Source organism: Dendropsophus ebraccatus, chromosome 1 (genome assembly GCF_027789765.1).
Source record: "Dendropsophus ebraccatus isolate aDenEbr1 chromosome 1, aDenEbr1.pat, whole genome shotgun sequence".
Taxonomy (NCBI): domain Eukaryota; kingdom Metazoa; phylum Chordata; class Amphibia; order Anura; family Hylidae; genus Dendropsophus; species Dendropsophus ebraccatus.
Window position 1 is genome coordinate 224,658,304 of NC_091454.1, and position 18,280 is coordinate 224,676,583.

Sequence of the window (18,280 nt, forward strand, 5' to 3'; positions counted from 1 at the left end):
TTATGATTGTACGGAGTTGGAATACAAATGAAATATTACGAGCAGGGACTTGGAATAATTTGGTAAAACAGTATGTTAAGTATGAAAAGGTATGGGAAAGAGGAAGAGAGTAGTGAAGAAGAAAGTAGGAGTGAAAATAGAAACACTGGTCTGGTCGGGTTTGAGTATTGGAGGTCCACCTGGGGAAGGGGGGGGGGGGGAGGGGAAGGGAGGAGGGGGGTATTGGAAAAAGGGGAAAACTGGATAACTTGTTTGTGTGTAAAACTTTTTTGTATTTATGGATGTGACAATAAAAAGTTTTTTGAATTAAAAAAAAAAAAAAAAAAAAAGAAATAGGTAAAAATAAGTGGAAAAGTAAATGAACAAATAAATACATAAACACAATAAAAAAAACAATTTAGTAAACCAAATTATGATATATAAATCTGTGTATATAATATGAATTGTGCACCATGTAACCCCTATGTTGGTGATTGTGCATTTCACCTCTGTACATGGTTGTTTTATATTACCCTTGACATTGGTGCGTTTTTAATGCGGGTTTTTTTGTGTGTGTGTGTGTGTGTGTGTTTTTTTTTAACATTCAATGTTTATTGAGATTTCAAGTTTAGATAACAGAAAAAAAAAATTGTGTTTTTTTTATATTTCGTTTTTTTATGTATCTTTAGTATTTTTTCTTCTTCGTTCTATATTTATATTATTATTGTATATGTTATGTGTGAAGTGGTAAATGTGTTATATTTGTATCTAAATTTTTCCAGACCTGAAACATTTACTACATAACAGGGTCTTCCGAATGGAGAGTACCCATCTAGCAATTGGGTACAAAATATAAGGGAAGGAAAGGAATGGTATTTTCAAAATATAAGGAAGGAAGAATGATATATTCATAAAATATATTGGTACCATGTGTAAAAGATAAGTTATATAGGGACACAATAAGAAATATAATAAGAATAATGACATTCTGAATCTTATGAGGAATTTGTTCATATGTATCAATAACAATGACTCCTTTACATATGTTATAAATGTCTGGTGGGGTTCACCCAAGGGGCGGTCCAAGCACTCATAATACAGTCTGGCACTGTACCGTCCATCGGAAAACCCCAGACCACATTGAAAAATGAGAATAAATATCATAATGATAATCACAATAATAGTACTAGTAGTAATGATAATAATAACAACATTCTCAATCTTATGAGGAATTTGTTCTTATGCATCATTACACGTTACCTTTCTACATATGTTATATGGGTGTCTGGTGGGGGAGTTACGCAGGGGGCGGCCCAAGCGGAGAATGCTGTACCGCCCGTCAGGAGACCCCCAAACAAGAGACCCCATATGAAATTGGAATTGTCTTGTATTGTATTTTTTTTTTTTTTTTTTAATTTCAAGTTCTGCATTTAAACCGCATGTTTCCAGTAGGGATGGTCCGAACCTGCCGAGGTTCGGGTTCGTATGAACCTAAACTCTTGGCAATGAATCCTGCTGTCTTCCATCTCCGTGGAGAGGGTGGATACAGCCGGAGGACCGCCTGGAAAACTGGGATACAGCATATGGCTATGGCTGTATCCCAGTTTTCCAGGCGGTCCTCTGGCTGTATCCACCTGCTGCATGGAAATGGAAGACAGCGGGAATCATTGCCGAGAGTTCAGGTTCATACGAACCCGAACCTCGGCAGGTTCGGACCATCCCGAGTTTCCAGTGTTTGAAATGTTAATTCAGATTTTTTTTCCTTTTGGGATTACCTTTATTTATGGTGTTGCATTTTCTGCTGATATGTTTCTATCCATAATGGCTTTATTTAGCCATACTTTTGGTATGGATTTCTTTGTTAGTGTTTGTTTAAAATCTTAAACTCTAATATCATCCGGAGTTACTGCAGTACCTGCCGGGATGATCTTTTCTGACACCGGCCATTTCGTGTCCCAGCCAGGTCACGGAACGGCCGGTGTCATACAAAGCGTGAACATAGCCTCATACTGTAACCCCCTGTAGTTAAGTCCCTTCATATGTATGGGAATACTGGATGTCATTATGGAAGCATTATGGCTGGCAATTGTATGGGAATATTGAATGGCTTTATGGGGGAATCCCATGCCTTGCTCATCGATAAGCTGTGCAATAAGGACATGCAGGTGAGGGGGGGTCAGGGCGGAAGCAGCCATCCCTGGGGCTGGGTGGGGCCTGAGGCTCTTGTGCTTCCTCCACCAAAGCCAGTAAAGGCCAAGGGGCCAAGGGGGATCAGTGTGGTCTCCGCTTCTTCCTGTCTACCGTGCCTGCTATTTCCTTTCATATGCTGTAGAGCATGCTGGGAGCTTTAGTTCATTCATGAGGCCTACACCTCCCTTATGAGTGTGAAAGAGCTCTTAGGGCCCTCCCCTAACTACAGCCTAGCTGAGGGAACCTGGGTGGATCAAACCTTAGAGGCTTATATACAGGGTTTTACCCTACATGACTTGTACAGGGCTTCTCAGTCCCATATAATAGACTTGGCTATCTTTTAGTATCTTAAAAAATAGGCTTAGATACAGTGCTCAGCAGGCTGTATCCCAGATGATAGGCTTGACTAAAGCCAATGAAACTGTGTCCTACAGGCTTGGATACATTAGCCCAGTAAATTGTATCCCACATCATAGGTCTGAATACAGAAGAACTCCTTCTTTTTTTTTTTTTTTTAGAAATGCTCCTGATTGTATCCCATATCATAATTTTTTTTTCTCTGGGCCATTATATTAGGAGCTAAAATTCAGTAAAATCCTTTGAATAATTAAGGAAAATGAAACCTCCACAGATGTAATGATTTTCTGTGTTTCTCCCATATTTCTTCTGTCTTTACAGCCAGGGTGAAGTTTATAGACGATCACCGATCAGATCTTATGAGAAGGATAACAGATGTGGATCCAGTTTTATGGAATCTCCTGGACCAGAAACTGCTGACTCGGGAACAATACGATGATGTGATGGAGAAGAGAACGCCCCAGGAGAAGATGGAGAAACTGTGCGATATTATCAGACACTGGGAGGACACTAAGAAGTATACGGCGTATACAGTGCTCCGAAAATACTATGAACAGATCATCAGAGACATGGAGGAGGCAGAGAGGATGAGGAGATATAATTATTCACAACATTTTATGGGTAAGTCTCTCTACGTGATATTCCATGTCTGTTCATCTCTCTGCACACACATAGGGGGGAATTCATCATCGTCAGTGCATGTACCGCTCTGCTTATGTCGGTAAGTATGTGTAGCCGCACCCCTATTCATCATCAGTCAGTGTATGTACCGCTCTGCTTATGTCGGTAAGTATGTGCAGCAAAAGTCTCAGGAAGTTTAATAAATAAATAAATTTGTGCATATTTACTGCTCTGCTTGTACAGTAGGTCTGTTTGGAAAAACTTAAAGTAAGTGTGCTCTGAGCTTATGTGACTTATGCAAGAAACTATGCAAAATCATAAAAGTCACAGGTTATAAGTAGCACCTGTCAGTAAGAGGAGCTAGAAATATAGGATTTCTGGCTGTCCCACATATTTTTAACTTGAAAATCAGACCAGAGCCTACAAGTTTTGAGCAAAAGTTTGATTGAAAAAATTTCACAACTTTTGACACAAAAACACACTGCAAGACTGTTGATGAATCCCCCCCCCCCATAATGTTTGGGGATTAGACCACTATTAGAATGATGCAGCAGAACTTTTTCCAGTTACATAGTTAACACTAGAGATTTTTTCTGTGCTTTGCAAAAAAAAAAGTTGGTTCAGTACCAAACTGAACTTTCTAAAACGATTGTAGTGAACTCTAAGATGGCGTCTGCACATTACAATTAAAATCACAGGTGTAAAGGATTATTCATAATCCCCCTCCCCCATTGTAGAGAGAGAAATTGTTAGAGGCATAGAGAAACAGGGAAAGAAAGGGAGAGACTGAGAGAGGCAAGGAGAGAGGAAAGCAGCTGTGTATTCTGTATCTGTGAAATTGCTCTTGCCACTTTTTATGTCATTATAAAGTGTCCACAGCTCTCCTGGGTGATTGCATTCCTTTGAATCACCTGTCAGGTGACATCTTCAGTCCTTTCTTAAAACCATTTCTGGAGGGATAAATAACACAATTATACTTAAGTCATCCACTGCTGCAGGTTCAATTTAAAGTATCACTGTCGTTATGACTTTCAAAATGTAAATCAACAGTAGATGTGATATTAAAGCTAGTTTATCCATGTCAGGCTGGGGAGACACGGACAAGACAGTGCGCCCTGAAACTTGCCCCAACCAATGTTCCCTGCCTACTTGCCACGGACAACCCTAAACGGTCGCGGACAACCAGGTGAAGACACAAAAACGTAGACAGACAAATAAAACACAATGGAGGATAGTTAGCTAACAGAGTCAAAACCAAACGGACAACGCAGTACAAAATCAGAAAGAGAGCGGATAGTCAAATGTCAAGCAAGAGGTCAGAACACGGGCAGAGCAATAGCAAGGGTATTAGGACAGGGAACGCTGGGAAAGGAGCAAGGCAGCTGAGAGTAGTGTGAACTAATAGCCAGAAAGGAAATGAGGAGCTGGCTGCTTTTTATCCAGGATCAGAGACTGGGTCCAGCAGCTGATTGGAGCAGCCCTGAACCCAGCACCAAGCTCAGCTGAACAGACCTAGCAGTGCAGTAACCCCTGCACTGCCAGAAGTCTGACAGGCAAGGCAGGTGTGGCTGAAAAGTAAAACACAGTTCAGACACAATTCATTATGCAAATACAGACAGAAATTCAGCGCTTCCTTGGCCGCCCGGCACGGACCGAGGAGCGCAAAGTCACATTCCTAACAATCCACAGCTCTCCTGGGTGATTGTATTACTTTGAATCACCTGTCAGGTGACATTTTCAGTGCTTTCTTAAAACCATGTCTGGAGGGATAAATAACACAATTATGCTTCAGTCATCCACTGCTGCAGGTTCAATTTAAAGTATCACTGTCGTTATGACTTTCAAATTTTAAATTAAAAAAATTTAAATACTGTCAGGAACTTACCTGACCGTGCTCCAGCGACGTCCTCTTCGGCTGGAGCGCAGCAGCGCCACCTCCCCGTCTGGGGAGCCGTATGACGTCATGGAGACCCGACGGCATCCCTGGTTACCAGCAGCACCGCGGGCTCCAGTGACGTGCGGCCTCTCAGCTGAGTGGAGTAGTGCTCAGCTGAGCAGTATATGGCTCAGGCTGAGTGGCAGGAGTTCCTGCCACCCAGCTTGCAGCCTTTACATGTGGTGTGATCAGGAGCCCGGGCGATTCACGTTCTGGTCCAGGCTCCTGGTCCTGTATTTAAAGAGCCAGTGGTCATTCACTGATCGCTGGCTATTAGGTTAAACCCTGGTCCCAGCTCCCCCGTGTCTAATCCTGCGATTCCCTTCCTAATTCCCTCTGCTTGCTCGACTTGTTATCTGACCTCCCGCCTGACCTTTGACTATCTGATTGTTTGCTGACTTTGTACTTCTTTGCTCGTTTGGTTCTGACTTGGCTTGTTTATTTTCGGATATTGTGTTTTGTCTGTCTGTCTCGTTTTGTGTTCCACATACTCAGTATAGGGAATGTCTTTGTGGTTGTCCGCGGCCGCCTAGGGCCGATTGAGGCAAGTATGTAGGGACAATGGGTGAGTTCAGACCTAGGGCCCACTGTCTTGTCCTGTCCGTATCTCCCTGCCCTGACAGAACAGCCAGCCATAAAACTGTTGTTTGTCTCATGGACAACAGGAATGCCATGACCAATATAGTGGACCAAATGCTCAACACTATGGTGCAGGAGCTGGCTGTAAATGTCCAGGAACAGGAGACGACGCCCCCGACAGTTTACTATAACCTCCCCGACACCTCCTGAGCCGCCCGTTCAGTTTCCAGTAAAATTTACGAGGGGCAGGAGAAGCTTTTGTGCTTTCCGGGAGGGATGTAAATTGTTTTTTAAGGTTACGTCCTCGGGAGATGGAGGCTCAGAGGCTCCAGTGCTGGCACAACCAGATTTTGAGCGTCCTTTTGTTGTGGAAGTGGACACATCCGAGGAGGGGGTAGGAGCAGTCTTGTCCCAAGGATCAGCCACTCTTACCAACCTCCGTCCAGTAGCATTCTTTTCTAAAAAGTTCTCCCAAACCGAATGTAACTACGATAGAGGCAACAGAGAGTTACTAGCTATAAAGATGGCTTTCGATGAATGGAGGCACTTCTTAAAGGGTGCAAAATATAAGGTGGTTGTGCTTACCGATCATAAGAATCTTGTGTACCTAGACAGTGCCAGACGTCTCACTCCACGTCAGGCTAGATGGGCCCTGTTTTAACCCGGTTCAACTTTGAAATCACTTATCGGCCTTGTTCCAAAAATGTCAAAGCCGACGCCTTGTCTCGCAGCTTCAACATCAAGAGCTCTCCTAGGAATCAGCCCGATAAGATTCTGAACCCCGGTGTAGTTGTGTCAGTCTTCAGTAACTCAGATTGTGGAGTCTCAGGCTCTGGCACCCCATAATACTCCAGAATCTCTCCTGTTTGTACCTCCGAATTTTCGCCTCCGGGTCTTGGAGAAGGTTCATAGTTCAGTTTTAGCTGGTTACCCGGGGGTGGCAGGAAGTATTTGCTCTCACGCCATTACTGGTAGCCATCCTGGGCCCGAGATGTCAAGTTCTTTGTTGATGCTTGTGAGACTTGTGCTTGGTCCAAGATTCCCCGTAGGCCACCTGAGGGTCTCTTACATCCTCTGCCAACGCCTATGAGACCTTGGACGCACATTTCTATGGATTTTATTACTGACCTGCCACTGTATAAGGGTAAAACTGTAATTTGGGAGGTTGTGGATAGGTTTTCGAAGATGTGCCATCTCATCCTGCTGTGTAAATTTCCTAGTGCTCGTACCCTAGCCACGCTGTTTATTAACCACATTTTGAGATTGCATGGTGTCCCTGAGAACATTGTCTCCGACAGAGGTGTTCAGTTTGTGGCAAAATTCTAGAGAGAATTCTGTGGTAGGTTGGGTATCTCTTTGTCCTTCTCGTCTGCCTTCCATCCACAGACGAATGGGCAGACTGAGAGGATCAGTCAGTCTCTCAAGCAGTTTCTAAGGTGTTTTGTGGCTGATGCCCAAGATAAATGGAGGGACTTTATTTCTTTGGCAGAATTTGCCTTAAACAATCAGGAGCAACGTTCAATTAATATGTCACCATTCTTTTGCAATTACGGTTTTAACCCTAGGTATTCTTCTACCCACTCCGCCGAATCAGTTAACCCCCTCAGCCGAAGCCTTGTTCTCAAAACTGTGCACAGCTTGGGCCCAAGCTCATCAGAGCTTGGTTAAAGCCCAAGAACTTTACCAAAAGCATACTAATAAAAGACGCATACCTGGTCATCAGTATGTACTAGGGGAGAAGGTCTGTTTTTTTTTGTTAGTCTTTGTTTAAAATACTCTACTAAAACTTAAACTGTAATTTTTAAAGTAGAGCTGGGTGATATAGCTGAAAAATAAAATATCGATTTTCTTTCTTTTCCCCCCCAAAATAAACTGCTAAACTAAACATGTTATTGATGTTAGAGATTAACTACTGTGCTGCCTCATACTGTAACCCCCTGTAGTAAAGTCCCTTCATATGTATGGGAATACTGGATGTCATTATGGAGGCATTATGGCTGGCAATTATATGGGAATATTGGACTTCATTATGGGGGCATCCCCCTGCCATGCTCATTGATGAGTTGTGCAATAAGGACATGCAGGTGAGGGGGCTGGGTGGAGCCTGACGGCTCTTGTGCTTCCTCCGCCAAAGCCGGTAAAGGCCTGCGGGGCCAGGGGTGATCAGTGTGGTCCACGCTTCTTCCTATCTACCACGCCTGCTATTTCCTTTCATATGCTGTAGAGCATGCTGGGATCTTTAGTTCACTCATGAGGCCTACAGCTCTTAGGGCCCTCCTCTAACTACAGCCTATTTGAGGGAACCTGAGTATATCAAAACTAAGAGGCTTAGATACAGGGTTTTATCCTACGTGACTTGTGTACAGGGCTTCACAGTCCCATGTAATAGACTTGAATATCTTTTGATATCTGATAGTATCCCATATGATAGGCTTGGATACAGCATTCCAACATGATGGACTTGGATATAACGTTAGGCAGACTGTGTACCTGGTGGTGGGCTTGAGGGTCAGACATTACAGTTTTCTCTTTGTTCTTATGACTTCTGGTCCCGTCCCGCACATTTTCCTATTCGCGTCTGATAACCTCTGACTTCTGTTCTCCCCACCGCAAGTAGGAAAATGTGCGGGACGGGACCGGAAGTCTTTAGAACGGCAGCCAAAGAGAAAACACTGATGTTTAACCCTTCCTGTGCTGCAGCATGTAAGTGATACAGAGGTTAATACCAGAGGAGGAGCAGGACACTACACTAATATCTCCTCCTCCCCTCTGCAGGATCCCCGCATTTTTTTGATTCCCTTTTTCGGAAAAGATCAAATCATCAGCCCCCCTCTGGACGAACCGCGCAGCCCTAGTTTAAACTTAGACAGGACAGTTCTAAAATATGGCAAGTATACGTTTATACTGTCTAATGATTACACAAGAATCTCTGGGCCATTATATTAGGAGCTAAAATTCAGGAAAATCCTTTGAATAATTAAGGAAAATGAAACCTCCACAGACGTAATGATTTTCTGTGTTTCTCCCATAATTCTCTTCTCTCTACAGACAGGGTGAAGTTTATAGACGATCACCGATCAGATCTTATGAGAAGGATAAAAGATTTAAATCCGGTTATACGTGATCTCCGGGACCAGATGCTGCTGACTCAGGAACAATACAATGATGTGAAGAAGAAAAAATCCCAGAAGAAGATGGAGAAACTGTGTGATATTATCAGACACTGGGAGGACACTAAGAAGTATACGGCATATACAGTGCTCCGAAATTACAATGAACAGATCATCAGAGACTTAGAAAAGGAGGAGAGGATGAGGAGATATGGTGACTCACAACATTTTATGGGTAAGTCTCTCTGTGTGATATTCCATGTCTGTTCATCTCTCTGCACACACATAGGGGGGAATTCATGACCTGCAGTGTATGTACCGCTCTGCTTATGTTGGTAAGTATGTGTAGCCGTACTCCTATTCATCAAGCAGTGTATGTACCGCTCTGCTCAATGGAACTGAGTTTCAAAACCCCACCCAAACTGAAGACAACAGTAGGGGGAAAGTGGCCATGTTTTTGTAGCACTGGATAACCCCTTTAACTCTTTGAATCACCTGTCAGGTGACATCTTCAGTGCTTTATAAAAATTGTGGGGGAGATTTATCAAACTGGTGTAGAGTAGAACTGGCTCAGTCGCCCCTAGCAACCAATCAGATTCCAACTTTCATTTTCCAAAGAATCTGTGAGGAATAAAAAGTGGAATCTGATTGGTTGCTAGGGGCGACTGAGCCAGTTCTACTCTACACCAGTTTGATAAATCTCCCTTTGTGTCTTTTACGATAGAAAAAACTTGATTATTCGTCAGTTATCCAACTTTCCCTGAGTCTTCAGTGCTTTCTTAATGCTTGTTTCACACACTGCATTTTATTGAAAAACTATCTTTGCAGTTTTTGTGCCAAAGGCAGAAGTGTAATCAAATGGGTTGGAAAATATAAAGGGAGGACTTGTACTGTACATCTCTTTCCTGTTGGATCCACTTGGTTTTGGCACAAAAATTGCCGTGTGTGAAACCAGCGTAAAACCGTGTCTGTCAGGATAAAATCCATGATACTACAGCAGTCGTCCAACTATCCCCTCCGGTCCCCCGTTTTTTTAAATTTTTAGTAAATTTTCAGCTTCTGCACCAGGGTCTGTTGATATTGATTCCCTCTCATACTGCGTTTCTTGGCAGGAATGAGAGTGGGAAAGTTTTGTTTGTACCGAGGGTCCAGGAGGGTGAACACCCAGTAATCTGTGTTGTCAAAAACTATGCATGGTTACCCTCTTCAGTCGCGGCAGCAGTCTGCTCCTCTTCCTCCTCCTCTACTTCATGCTGAGAATCAGACGTCAGGGTGGTCTGGCTATCTAGCGGCGGATGTTGTTCCCCCTTCTTCTGAGACGAAGGCAAAGTCTCAGAGTGCAGGGTGAGCAGGGAGGTTTTAAGCAGACACAGCAGCGGGATGGTGAGGCTGATGATGGCGTCATCTCCGCTGACCATCTGTGTTGACTCCTCAAAGGGGCCCAGTACCTGACAGATAGCAGACATCCACGTCCACTCCTCATTGTAGATTTGAGATAGCTGACTGATCTGACTACTGCTTCTTACCAAGGTTGACATCTGGCATTCCACAATGGCTCTGCGTTGCTGGTAAACCCTGGCTACCATGTGGAAGGTGGAATTCCACCGCGTGGGTACTTCGCACAGCAGCCGATGAGCTGGCATTTGCAAACACCTTTGCACTGCCCTAAGGGTGGCAGCATCTGTGGTTGACTTGCGGAAATGCGCACAAATGCGTCGCACCTTGGTGAGCAAGTCAGCCAAATTGGGGTAGGTCTTAAGGAGAACCGCTGCACCACTAGGTTGAACACATGGGCCAGGCATGGTACATGCGTGAGGCTGCCGAGTTGCAGAGCCGCCCCCAGGTTCCGCCCGTTGTCACACACAACCATGTCTGGTTTGAGGTTCCGTGGCGCGAGCCAAAGATTGGTCTGCGCCGTAATGCCCTGCAACAGCTCCTGGGCCGTGTGCCTCTTGTCGCTTAAGCTCAGCAGTTTCAACACCGCCTGTTGGCGCTTACTCACCGCACTGCTGATGCAGCTAGTGCTAGCAAATGGAGGCGACTTGCTCATGGAGGGTAATAGAGAGGAGGAGGAAGAAGAGGAGGATAAAGAGGTATATAAATCATGAGAGACCGAGGTAGGCTCTGCAATCCTCGGTGTGGGCAGCACATGAGCGGAACCAGGGTCAGACTCTGTCCCAGCCTCCACCAAGTTGACCCAATGTGCCGTCAGGGAGATATAGTGTCCCTGCCCACCAGCACTCATGGCCGTGGTTAGGTGGACCTTGTTGCTGACCGCTTTGGTCAGGGCACAGATGATGTTATCTGACACGTGCTGGTGTAGGGCTGGGACGGCACACCGTGAAAGTAGTGGTGGCTGGGGACAGAGTATCGAGGGGCAGCCATCACCACCTAAAAGCCTCTGTCTCTACCAGCCAATAGGGCAGCATCTCCAGGCTCAGCAGTTTGCCTATGTGCACATTTAGGGCTTGTGCATGTGGGTGAGTGGCAGTGTATTTGCGCTTCCTTTCAAAGGTCTGTTGTAGGACACCTTGCTGGAGGGTGTGGAGCATAGTGGAGGTGAAGGGGTGAGTGTAGGGCAGGAGGCGCTCGTGCCTGGGACCTGGGCGGGGGGACTGACAGAGCCAGCATGTGACACAGGGGAAGGAGCAGGGGTGAGACTTGCAGTCACTGAACGTGGTTCCACTGAGTGGGGTGTTTATCCCTGCGTATGCTGGTAGTAGTTAGGCTGGTAGTGGTGCCTCCCCTGCTGGTCCTAGTGTGGCACAGGTTGCACAATACAGTCCGTCGGTCATCCGCACTTTCAGGCCTGGCCACGGGAGTTTGACCCTGTGAAACAGTTGCTGATCTACTTGCTCTGGCCCTGTTTCTCCCTCTGCCCACCCCTCTTCCTCTTCCAACCGGTCCTGTGGCTGAACTTGCCTTCCCCTCAGAAGCACGGTCTTCACTAGGCTTATCCACCCAGCTCGGGTCAGTCACCTTGTCCTCATCCACCAGCTCTTCTTCCAATTCCTCACTCCGCTCCCCACTTTGAGTTACATCCATGACAACAACGTCACTGTCTGACAACCGGGTCTCATCGTCATCATCAGACACCTCTTCAAACCCTGCTTGCAAGTCCCCACTCTCATCACCGACTGACTGCGTGAGCTGCATAGTTTGGGCATCGGGACAGATTGACTGCTCCGGTTGCTCAGACTCAGGAAAGGGTCCAGAAAAGAGTTCCTGGGAGCATGGTGGTGGTGGTGGATCTGAATCCCTCCTTTCCCTGGAGGGGCCAGGCTGTGGGGAAGGAGGCTGAGCTGCTGGAGCAAGTTTTCCACTCCCTTGGCTAGCGACCGCGTGGGTGGACTGCGTGGAAGACTGGGTGGTGGATAAGGTACTGGACAAATTATTCGCTATCCTTGTGATCACCTGTTCACACTGCTGCGGTTTCAATAGCGGTGTACCCTAAGATCCCGTAAGTTGCGAGAAGAAGCTAGGGAGTAATTGTCTGCGGTGTGCCACTGCTCTCTCCTCAATGGGTGCTGCTGTGTCACTCTTCCCTGAACCACGGCCTCTGCCCGCTGCATCACTTGGAACCCCACGCCCTCGTCTTTGACCCTTACCCCTGGGGTTCACCATTTTATGGACACTGCACAGTCAAGACTGAGAAAGCTGCACTAAAGATCACAGTTAGTCAAGAAAATATATTCCTCAGACTACTTTTGGAGGTAATCGTATAGAGTCTGGGTGTAATTGCAGGTATAGGCTGGGTTCACACTACGTATATTTCAGTCAGTATTGTGGTCCTCATATTGCAACCAAAACCAGGAGTGGATTAAAAACACAGAAAGGATCTGTTCACACAATGGTGAAATTAAATGGATGGCCGCCATATAACAGTAAATAACTGCCATTATTTCAATATAACAGCCGTTGTTTTAAATAACAGCAAATATTTGCCATTAAATGGCAGCCATCCACTCAATTTCAACATTGTGTGAACAGATCCTTTCTGTGTTTTTAATCCACTCCTGGTTTTGGTTGCAATATGAGGACCACAATACTGACTGAAATATACATAGTCTGAACCCAACCATATAGTGTATGCCACCCTCTTACACAATTAGCAGTGAGCTTGGATATGGCTGCACTAAGAAATAAGAAAATATACTGGTGGTCACACTAGTCTTTTGGGGGCTATCGTATAATACAATCGGTTGGTAACTGCAGGTATATAGTGTATGCCACCCTCTTACACAGGGCAATTAGCAGTGAGCTTGGATGTGACTGTAGTCATAAATGAAGAAATAATAAAATATACTGGTCACACTAGTTTTTGGAGGTTGTCGTATAGTCTGTGTGTAAGTGGTGGTATATGGTCTATGCCACCTGTTACACAGGACAATGAGCAGTGAAGTTCTATGCAGCTGTACTACAAATCACAGCAATACAATGTACAACAGCAGCAGCACCAGCCACAAAAATATAATAGTACTGTGGACTTCTTTGGGGTCTGTATGCAACACCAGCTGTCCCCTTTCTGCCAGCAGCTGATCACCACAGTGTGCTGCTAAAATCGTGTTAGCTGCACTGCAAGTCCCAGCCAGCAGTCTGGAGTAATAAAAAAAAAAAAAAGATTTTAAGGGCTGTTGTGTTCTGTATATAGTATCCCTGCCTACTGGAACGCTAATTCCTTTTCTAACGCTCTCCCTGACAAGCATCAACTCTGTCCCTATTCTCTTCCAGCATGCATGTAAGCCGAGCGTCGGGGGCTGAGATTAATATATGGCAGGGTCATCTGATCTGGCCGTGATTTCTGCAGAACTTACGTAGTGTGAACATAGCCTCAGAGGCATTGCCTCAAATTTGGAGGCACAGTAGTGCCTTGGCATAAGAGTAACTTGGTTAAAGAGCGTTTTGGAAGAAGAGCTCAGTTTTTCAAAAATGTGACTTGGTTTAAGAGCATTGCTTTGGTTTAAGAGCTGCCTGTACTGGGTGGGAGGGAGCGTGGAAGAGGGGCATGGTCTGCACAGCGTGGTCTACAGCAGTGCTTCTCAATTCCAGTCCTCAGGCCTCACCAACAGGTCATGTTTTGAGGATTTCCTTAGTATTCCACAGGTGATACAATTATACTCAGTGCATCAGGTATTATCACAGGTGATCTTTATAATCCTCAAAACATGACCTGTTGGTGAGGCCTGAGGACTGGAATTGAGAAGCACTGGTCTACAGCACTGTACTCTGACCCAGGAAGTCTCCCTCACTTTTTAAATCATAGCAGATCCACTTAAGGCTGGGGCTTACATCAGGGGACATCACTGTGGGGGTAATCTCTTCATAGCCTTAAGGGGGTAGTGCGGCGGTAAAGAATTATTGACAGAATAACACACATTACAAAGTTATACAACTTTGTAATGTATGTTATGTCTGTGAATGGCCCCCTTCCCCGTGTCCCACCACCCCCACCCGTGTACCCGGAAATGTGGTGCGCTATACATACATACACTGTCACGTGCCGACTCGTCTCCGATCTTCAGTCTGCGATGTCGTCTTCGGACGGCCAGGCCGAATCCCTCCGACCGTCCTGAGTGCCGGCCGCCCTCTTCAGCGTCATCAGATGCTCAGTCGCGATTGGCTGAGCACAGTTATGCTCAGCCAATCGCGGCTGAGCAGCCGATGAAGCGGCAGAGGGCGGCCGGCACACAGGACGGTCGGAGGGATTCGGCCCGGCCGTCCGAAGACGTCATCGCTGACTGAAGATCGGAGACGAGTCGGCACGTGAAAGGTATGTATAGCGCACCACACTTCCGGGTACACGGGTGGGGGTGGTGGGACACGGGAAGGGGGCCATTCACAGACATAACATACATTACAAAGTTGTATAACTTTGTAATGTGTGTTATTCTGTCAATAATTCTTTACCGCCGCACTACCCCTTTAACTCCTCTCTCCCTAGACAGAGTATGTATGTGCCCACATTCCTTCATGCTCCCTGCAGTCTCTGTCAGTCCTGATTGGTCCATGCTGAACACACATCCCTTCCCCATTGCTGTCATGTGACCACAGAGACCTCTGACAGCAGCCCTGATTCTCTATTCTAGCCTGTTGTACTACGCTATTGCATTATGGGGATCTGCAGCTCCATCCTGTATCTACTAACTGCAGCTCTTTTTCCATTCTTATGCAGTTACTATACATTATACACCACATGCTGATTTCTATACTGTACATTAACTTATAATATCACAGATTCAGCTGTTTATAAATGTTTGTTTCATTTGTTTTACATGTTATTCAGAATATAAAATCATTATTTTTGGGGTGTGGAACCAATTGTCTGCATTTCTATGATTTCTTATGGGTAAATTTTGCTTTGGTTAAAAAATGGATTTAGATTACGAGCACCGTCCCAGAACAAATTATGCTCATAATCCAGGGTACCACTTTATCTACCTTTTAGAGGTCAGTCTTAAAACAACCACATGCAGGTTTACACAGATTTTCTGATGTTTTATTTATTTTTTTTTTTTTTATGAAATCCTTTTTTTTTTTTTTTGCAATTAGTTATTAATTAAATAGGCCTATTATGACTCTTATAACTGTTTTAGTTATTCACCTACAGGGCTGTATGGGGTGTAATTTTTTCAGCCATGATCTCCAGTTTTTATTAATACCATATTTGTGTAGATCGAACGTCTTGATCACCTTTTTATTATTATTTTTTTTTTATATGTAATGTAACAAAAAATCAGCAATCCTGGCGTTTTTACCCTCTTTTCGTCTACACCATTCGTCGTACAGGATAACGATTGTTATATATTAATAGATCGGACAATTACGTACGGTATACTATATATTTTATATATTTTTATATGTTCTATTTCTATAATGGGATAGGGGGTGATTTTAACTTTTATTGGGGGAGGGGCTTTGGGGGACTGTAAAAAACATTTTTATTTTATTTTTATTTTTTTTACACTTTTTAAGTTCCCTTGGGACTTGGACTTAGATTGCATACACTGATCACTGCTATGCCATAGGTATAGCATTTAGTGATGAGCGAGTACTAAAATGCTCGGGTGCTCGTTATTTGAAACGAATATCTCCCGATACTCGAGTGCTCGTTTCGAGTAACGAACCCCATTGAAGTCAATGGGAGACTCGAGCATTTTTGCAAGAGACTGAGAAATTGATGGAAACACAACGGAAATGGACAGGAAACAGCAGGACCAGCATGTATGCATGCCTCTGAGGCTGCCTAATGGCACCATTATGCCTAATTCTTTGCAACAGCCTAGTTAAAACAGGTAGGCATATGGACCACCCAAAAACTCAGCCTGACACAGCATGGCAGTGAGAACACAGGGAAACATTAAAACAGAGGTAGCATATCATGAACCAGACAAAAATCCAGCCTGACACAGCATGGCGGTGAGGACAGAGCAAACAAGGTAGAAGCGGTAGCCAGTTAGCCTTCCAAAAATTATACCAGACCTAGCATGGCAGTGAGCACACAGAGAATCATTAAAAGTGAGTGAGGAAGCAAGTGAGCCTCCCCAAAATTAGGCCAGACACTGCATGGCATTGAGCACACAGAGAACCATTAAAAGTGAGTGAGGAAACAAGTGAGCCCATCCAAAAATTGGAGTAAGTCCAGGGGCTGGGATATTTAGTGGGCACAAACCCGGGTGCTTACAGATAACTGGCTAGGCCAGCTGTCAGTCACCATCAAGGGTACATCTGATGCCTTTCGACTGGGGGTGGTGAGGCCCCGGCCACGGCTAGACAAAAAAAAAAAAATAGCTGGCTGGTTGGCGGGGGCGCAATCGGCGGGCCCCCGGCAAACAGTCCCGCTCCTCAGCAGACGTAGTGTGACGTCAGGCAGTGAGGACACTTTTTAAGAGGCCTCGGAATTTTATTAAAAAGACCTGGTCATGGTCAATCCTGCCTTCAAAATGGCTACAACATCCAAGGAAGATAGAAGGTACTGGTGAAAGGATGGCAGAGGACACCCGTAACATGGCATGGTATATGTGTGAGGCTGCTGAGTTGCAGAGCCGCCACCAGGTTTAGCCCCTTGTCACACGCAACCAAGCTCATTGCTAATTACATAGGGTAATTAGCAGTGAGCTTGGATATGGCTTCAATAAGAAATAAAGAAATAATAAAATTAATGTCATCCTGTCAGCGCTGTCAGTTGACAGCTGGGTGCGCTTATTAGTGAGTCTGATGATGCGATCAGCTGCAGTGAAGACCCGCTCTGACAACACGCTAGGGGCAGGGCAGCCCAGCACCTCCAAGTCAAACTCTAAATCCAATCAGCTTTGGGGAGAAGTGGTGAGTGACATCCAAGCTCACTGCTAATTGCCCTGTGAAAGATGGTGGCATATACTATATACTATATAGCTGCAGTTACCCACAGATTGTATACGACAACCTCCAGAAACTAGTGTGACCTGTCCTGTATATTTTCTTATTTCTTCATTTATGACTGCAGTCACATCAAATCTCACTGCTAATTGCCCTGTGAAAGATGGTGGTATATACTATATAATAGTAATAATAATATAATAGTACTGAGGACTTCTTAAGGGTTTGTATGCAACACCTAATGTCCCCTTTCTGCCAGCAGCTGATCACCACAGTGTGCTGCTAAAATCTTGGTAGCTGTGGGATACAATCCGGTAGTGGCTACACCTATACACACTGTGACACAGCCTTTACTCTGTGCAAGCAGTTGTGAACTTGGGGTCCTACTAGTTTTGGGGGGCTGTGCGATACAATCTGGTGGTGGCTGCACCTATACACACTCTGTGACATCCCTTTACAATGAGCAGTGAAGTTCTATGCAGGTGTACTACAAATCCCAGCAATATAATGTAATACCCACTAGTTTTGAGGGCTGTGCGATACAATCTGGTAGTGGCTGGACCTATACACACTCTGTGACACCCCATTACAATGAGTGAAGTTCCATGCAGGTGTACTACAAGTCCCTGCAATCCAATGTAGTTCAGCAGCACCACCAGTCCCAAAATCAAAAAAGAGTACACTGAGCACTTCTTAGGGGGTCTGTATGCAACACCTAATGTCCCCTTTCAGCCAGCAGCCGGTCACCACAGTGTGCTGGTGAAATCATGGTAGCTGCACTGCAAGTCCCAGCCAGCAGTCTGTAGTAATACTATTAAAAAACGCTTTGAAGCCCTGAAAAGGTCTGTTTGTTTGAATTGCTAGTAATCCCTGCCTACTGGAACACTAATTCCCTCCATAACTCTCTCAGTGACCAGCAGCAGCTCCGTCTCTTCTAGCATACGTCTGAAGTGAGCACTACCGGGCACAGTTTTTATATGACAAGGTCATCTGATCTGGCCAACCAATCGCTGTTATCGACATATATGGGTCCCACGTCATCGCAGGATGTACCAAAGAGTCTCCTGCATGTTTATTGGCTGAGAAATAGTGCCCAAACTTACAGGAAACGGATGATGAGATTTTCTCGAGTATCGCAAGATGCTCATCCGAG

The 18,280-nt window shown here is 45.1% G+C and overlaps 1 protein-coding gene across 7 annotated transcripts in view; it reads left to right on the top strand.

Moving 5' to 3' along the window:
- Positions 1-18,280, top strand: part of LOC138770571 (uncharacterized) — a 277,918-nt gene that overhangs the window by 28,463 nt on the left and 231,175 nt on the right. For all 7 annotated transcript variants that reach the window (XR_011359470.1, XR_011359472.1, XR_011359471.1 and 4 more), the window contains exons 3-4: positions 2,848-3,147; positions 8,711-9,007. Coding sequence is in view for 3 of the 7 variants with exons in the window: in XM_069949693.1 (XP_069805794.1) it covers positions 2,848-3,147; positions 8,711-9,007 (597 nt within the window). In the remaining 4 variants the exon portion in view is untranslated. The remainder of the gene's footprint in view (positions 1-2,847; positions 3,148-8,710; positions 9,008-18,280) is intronic.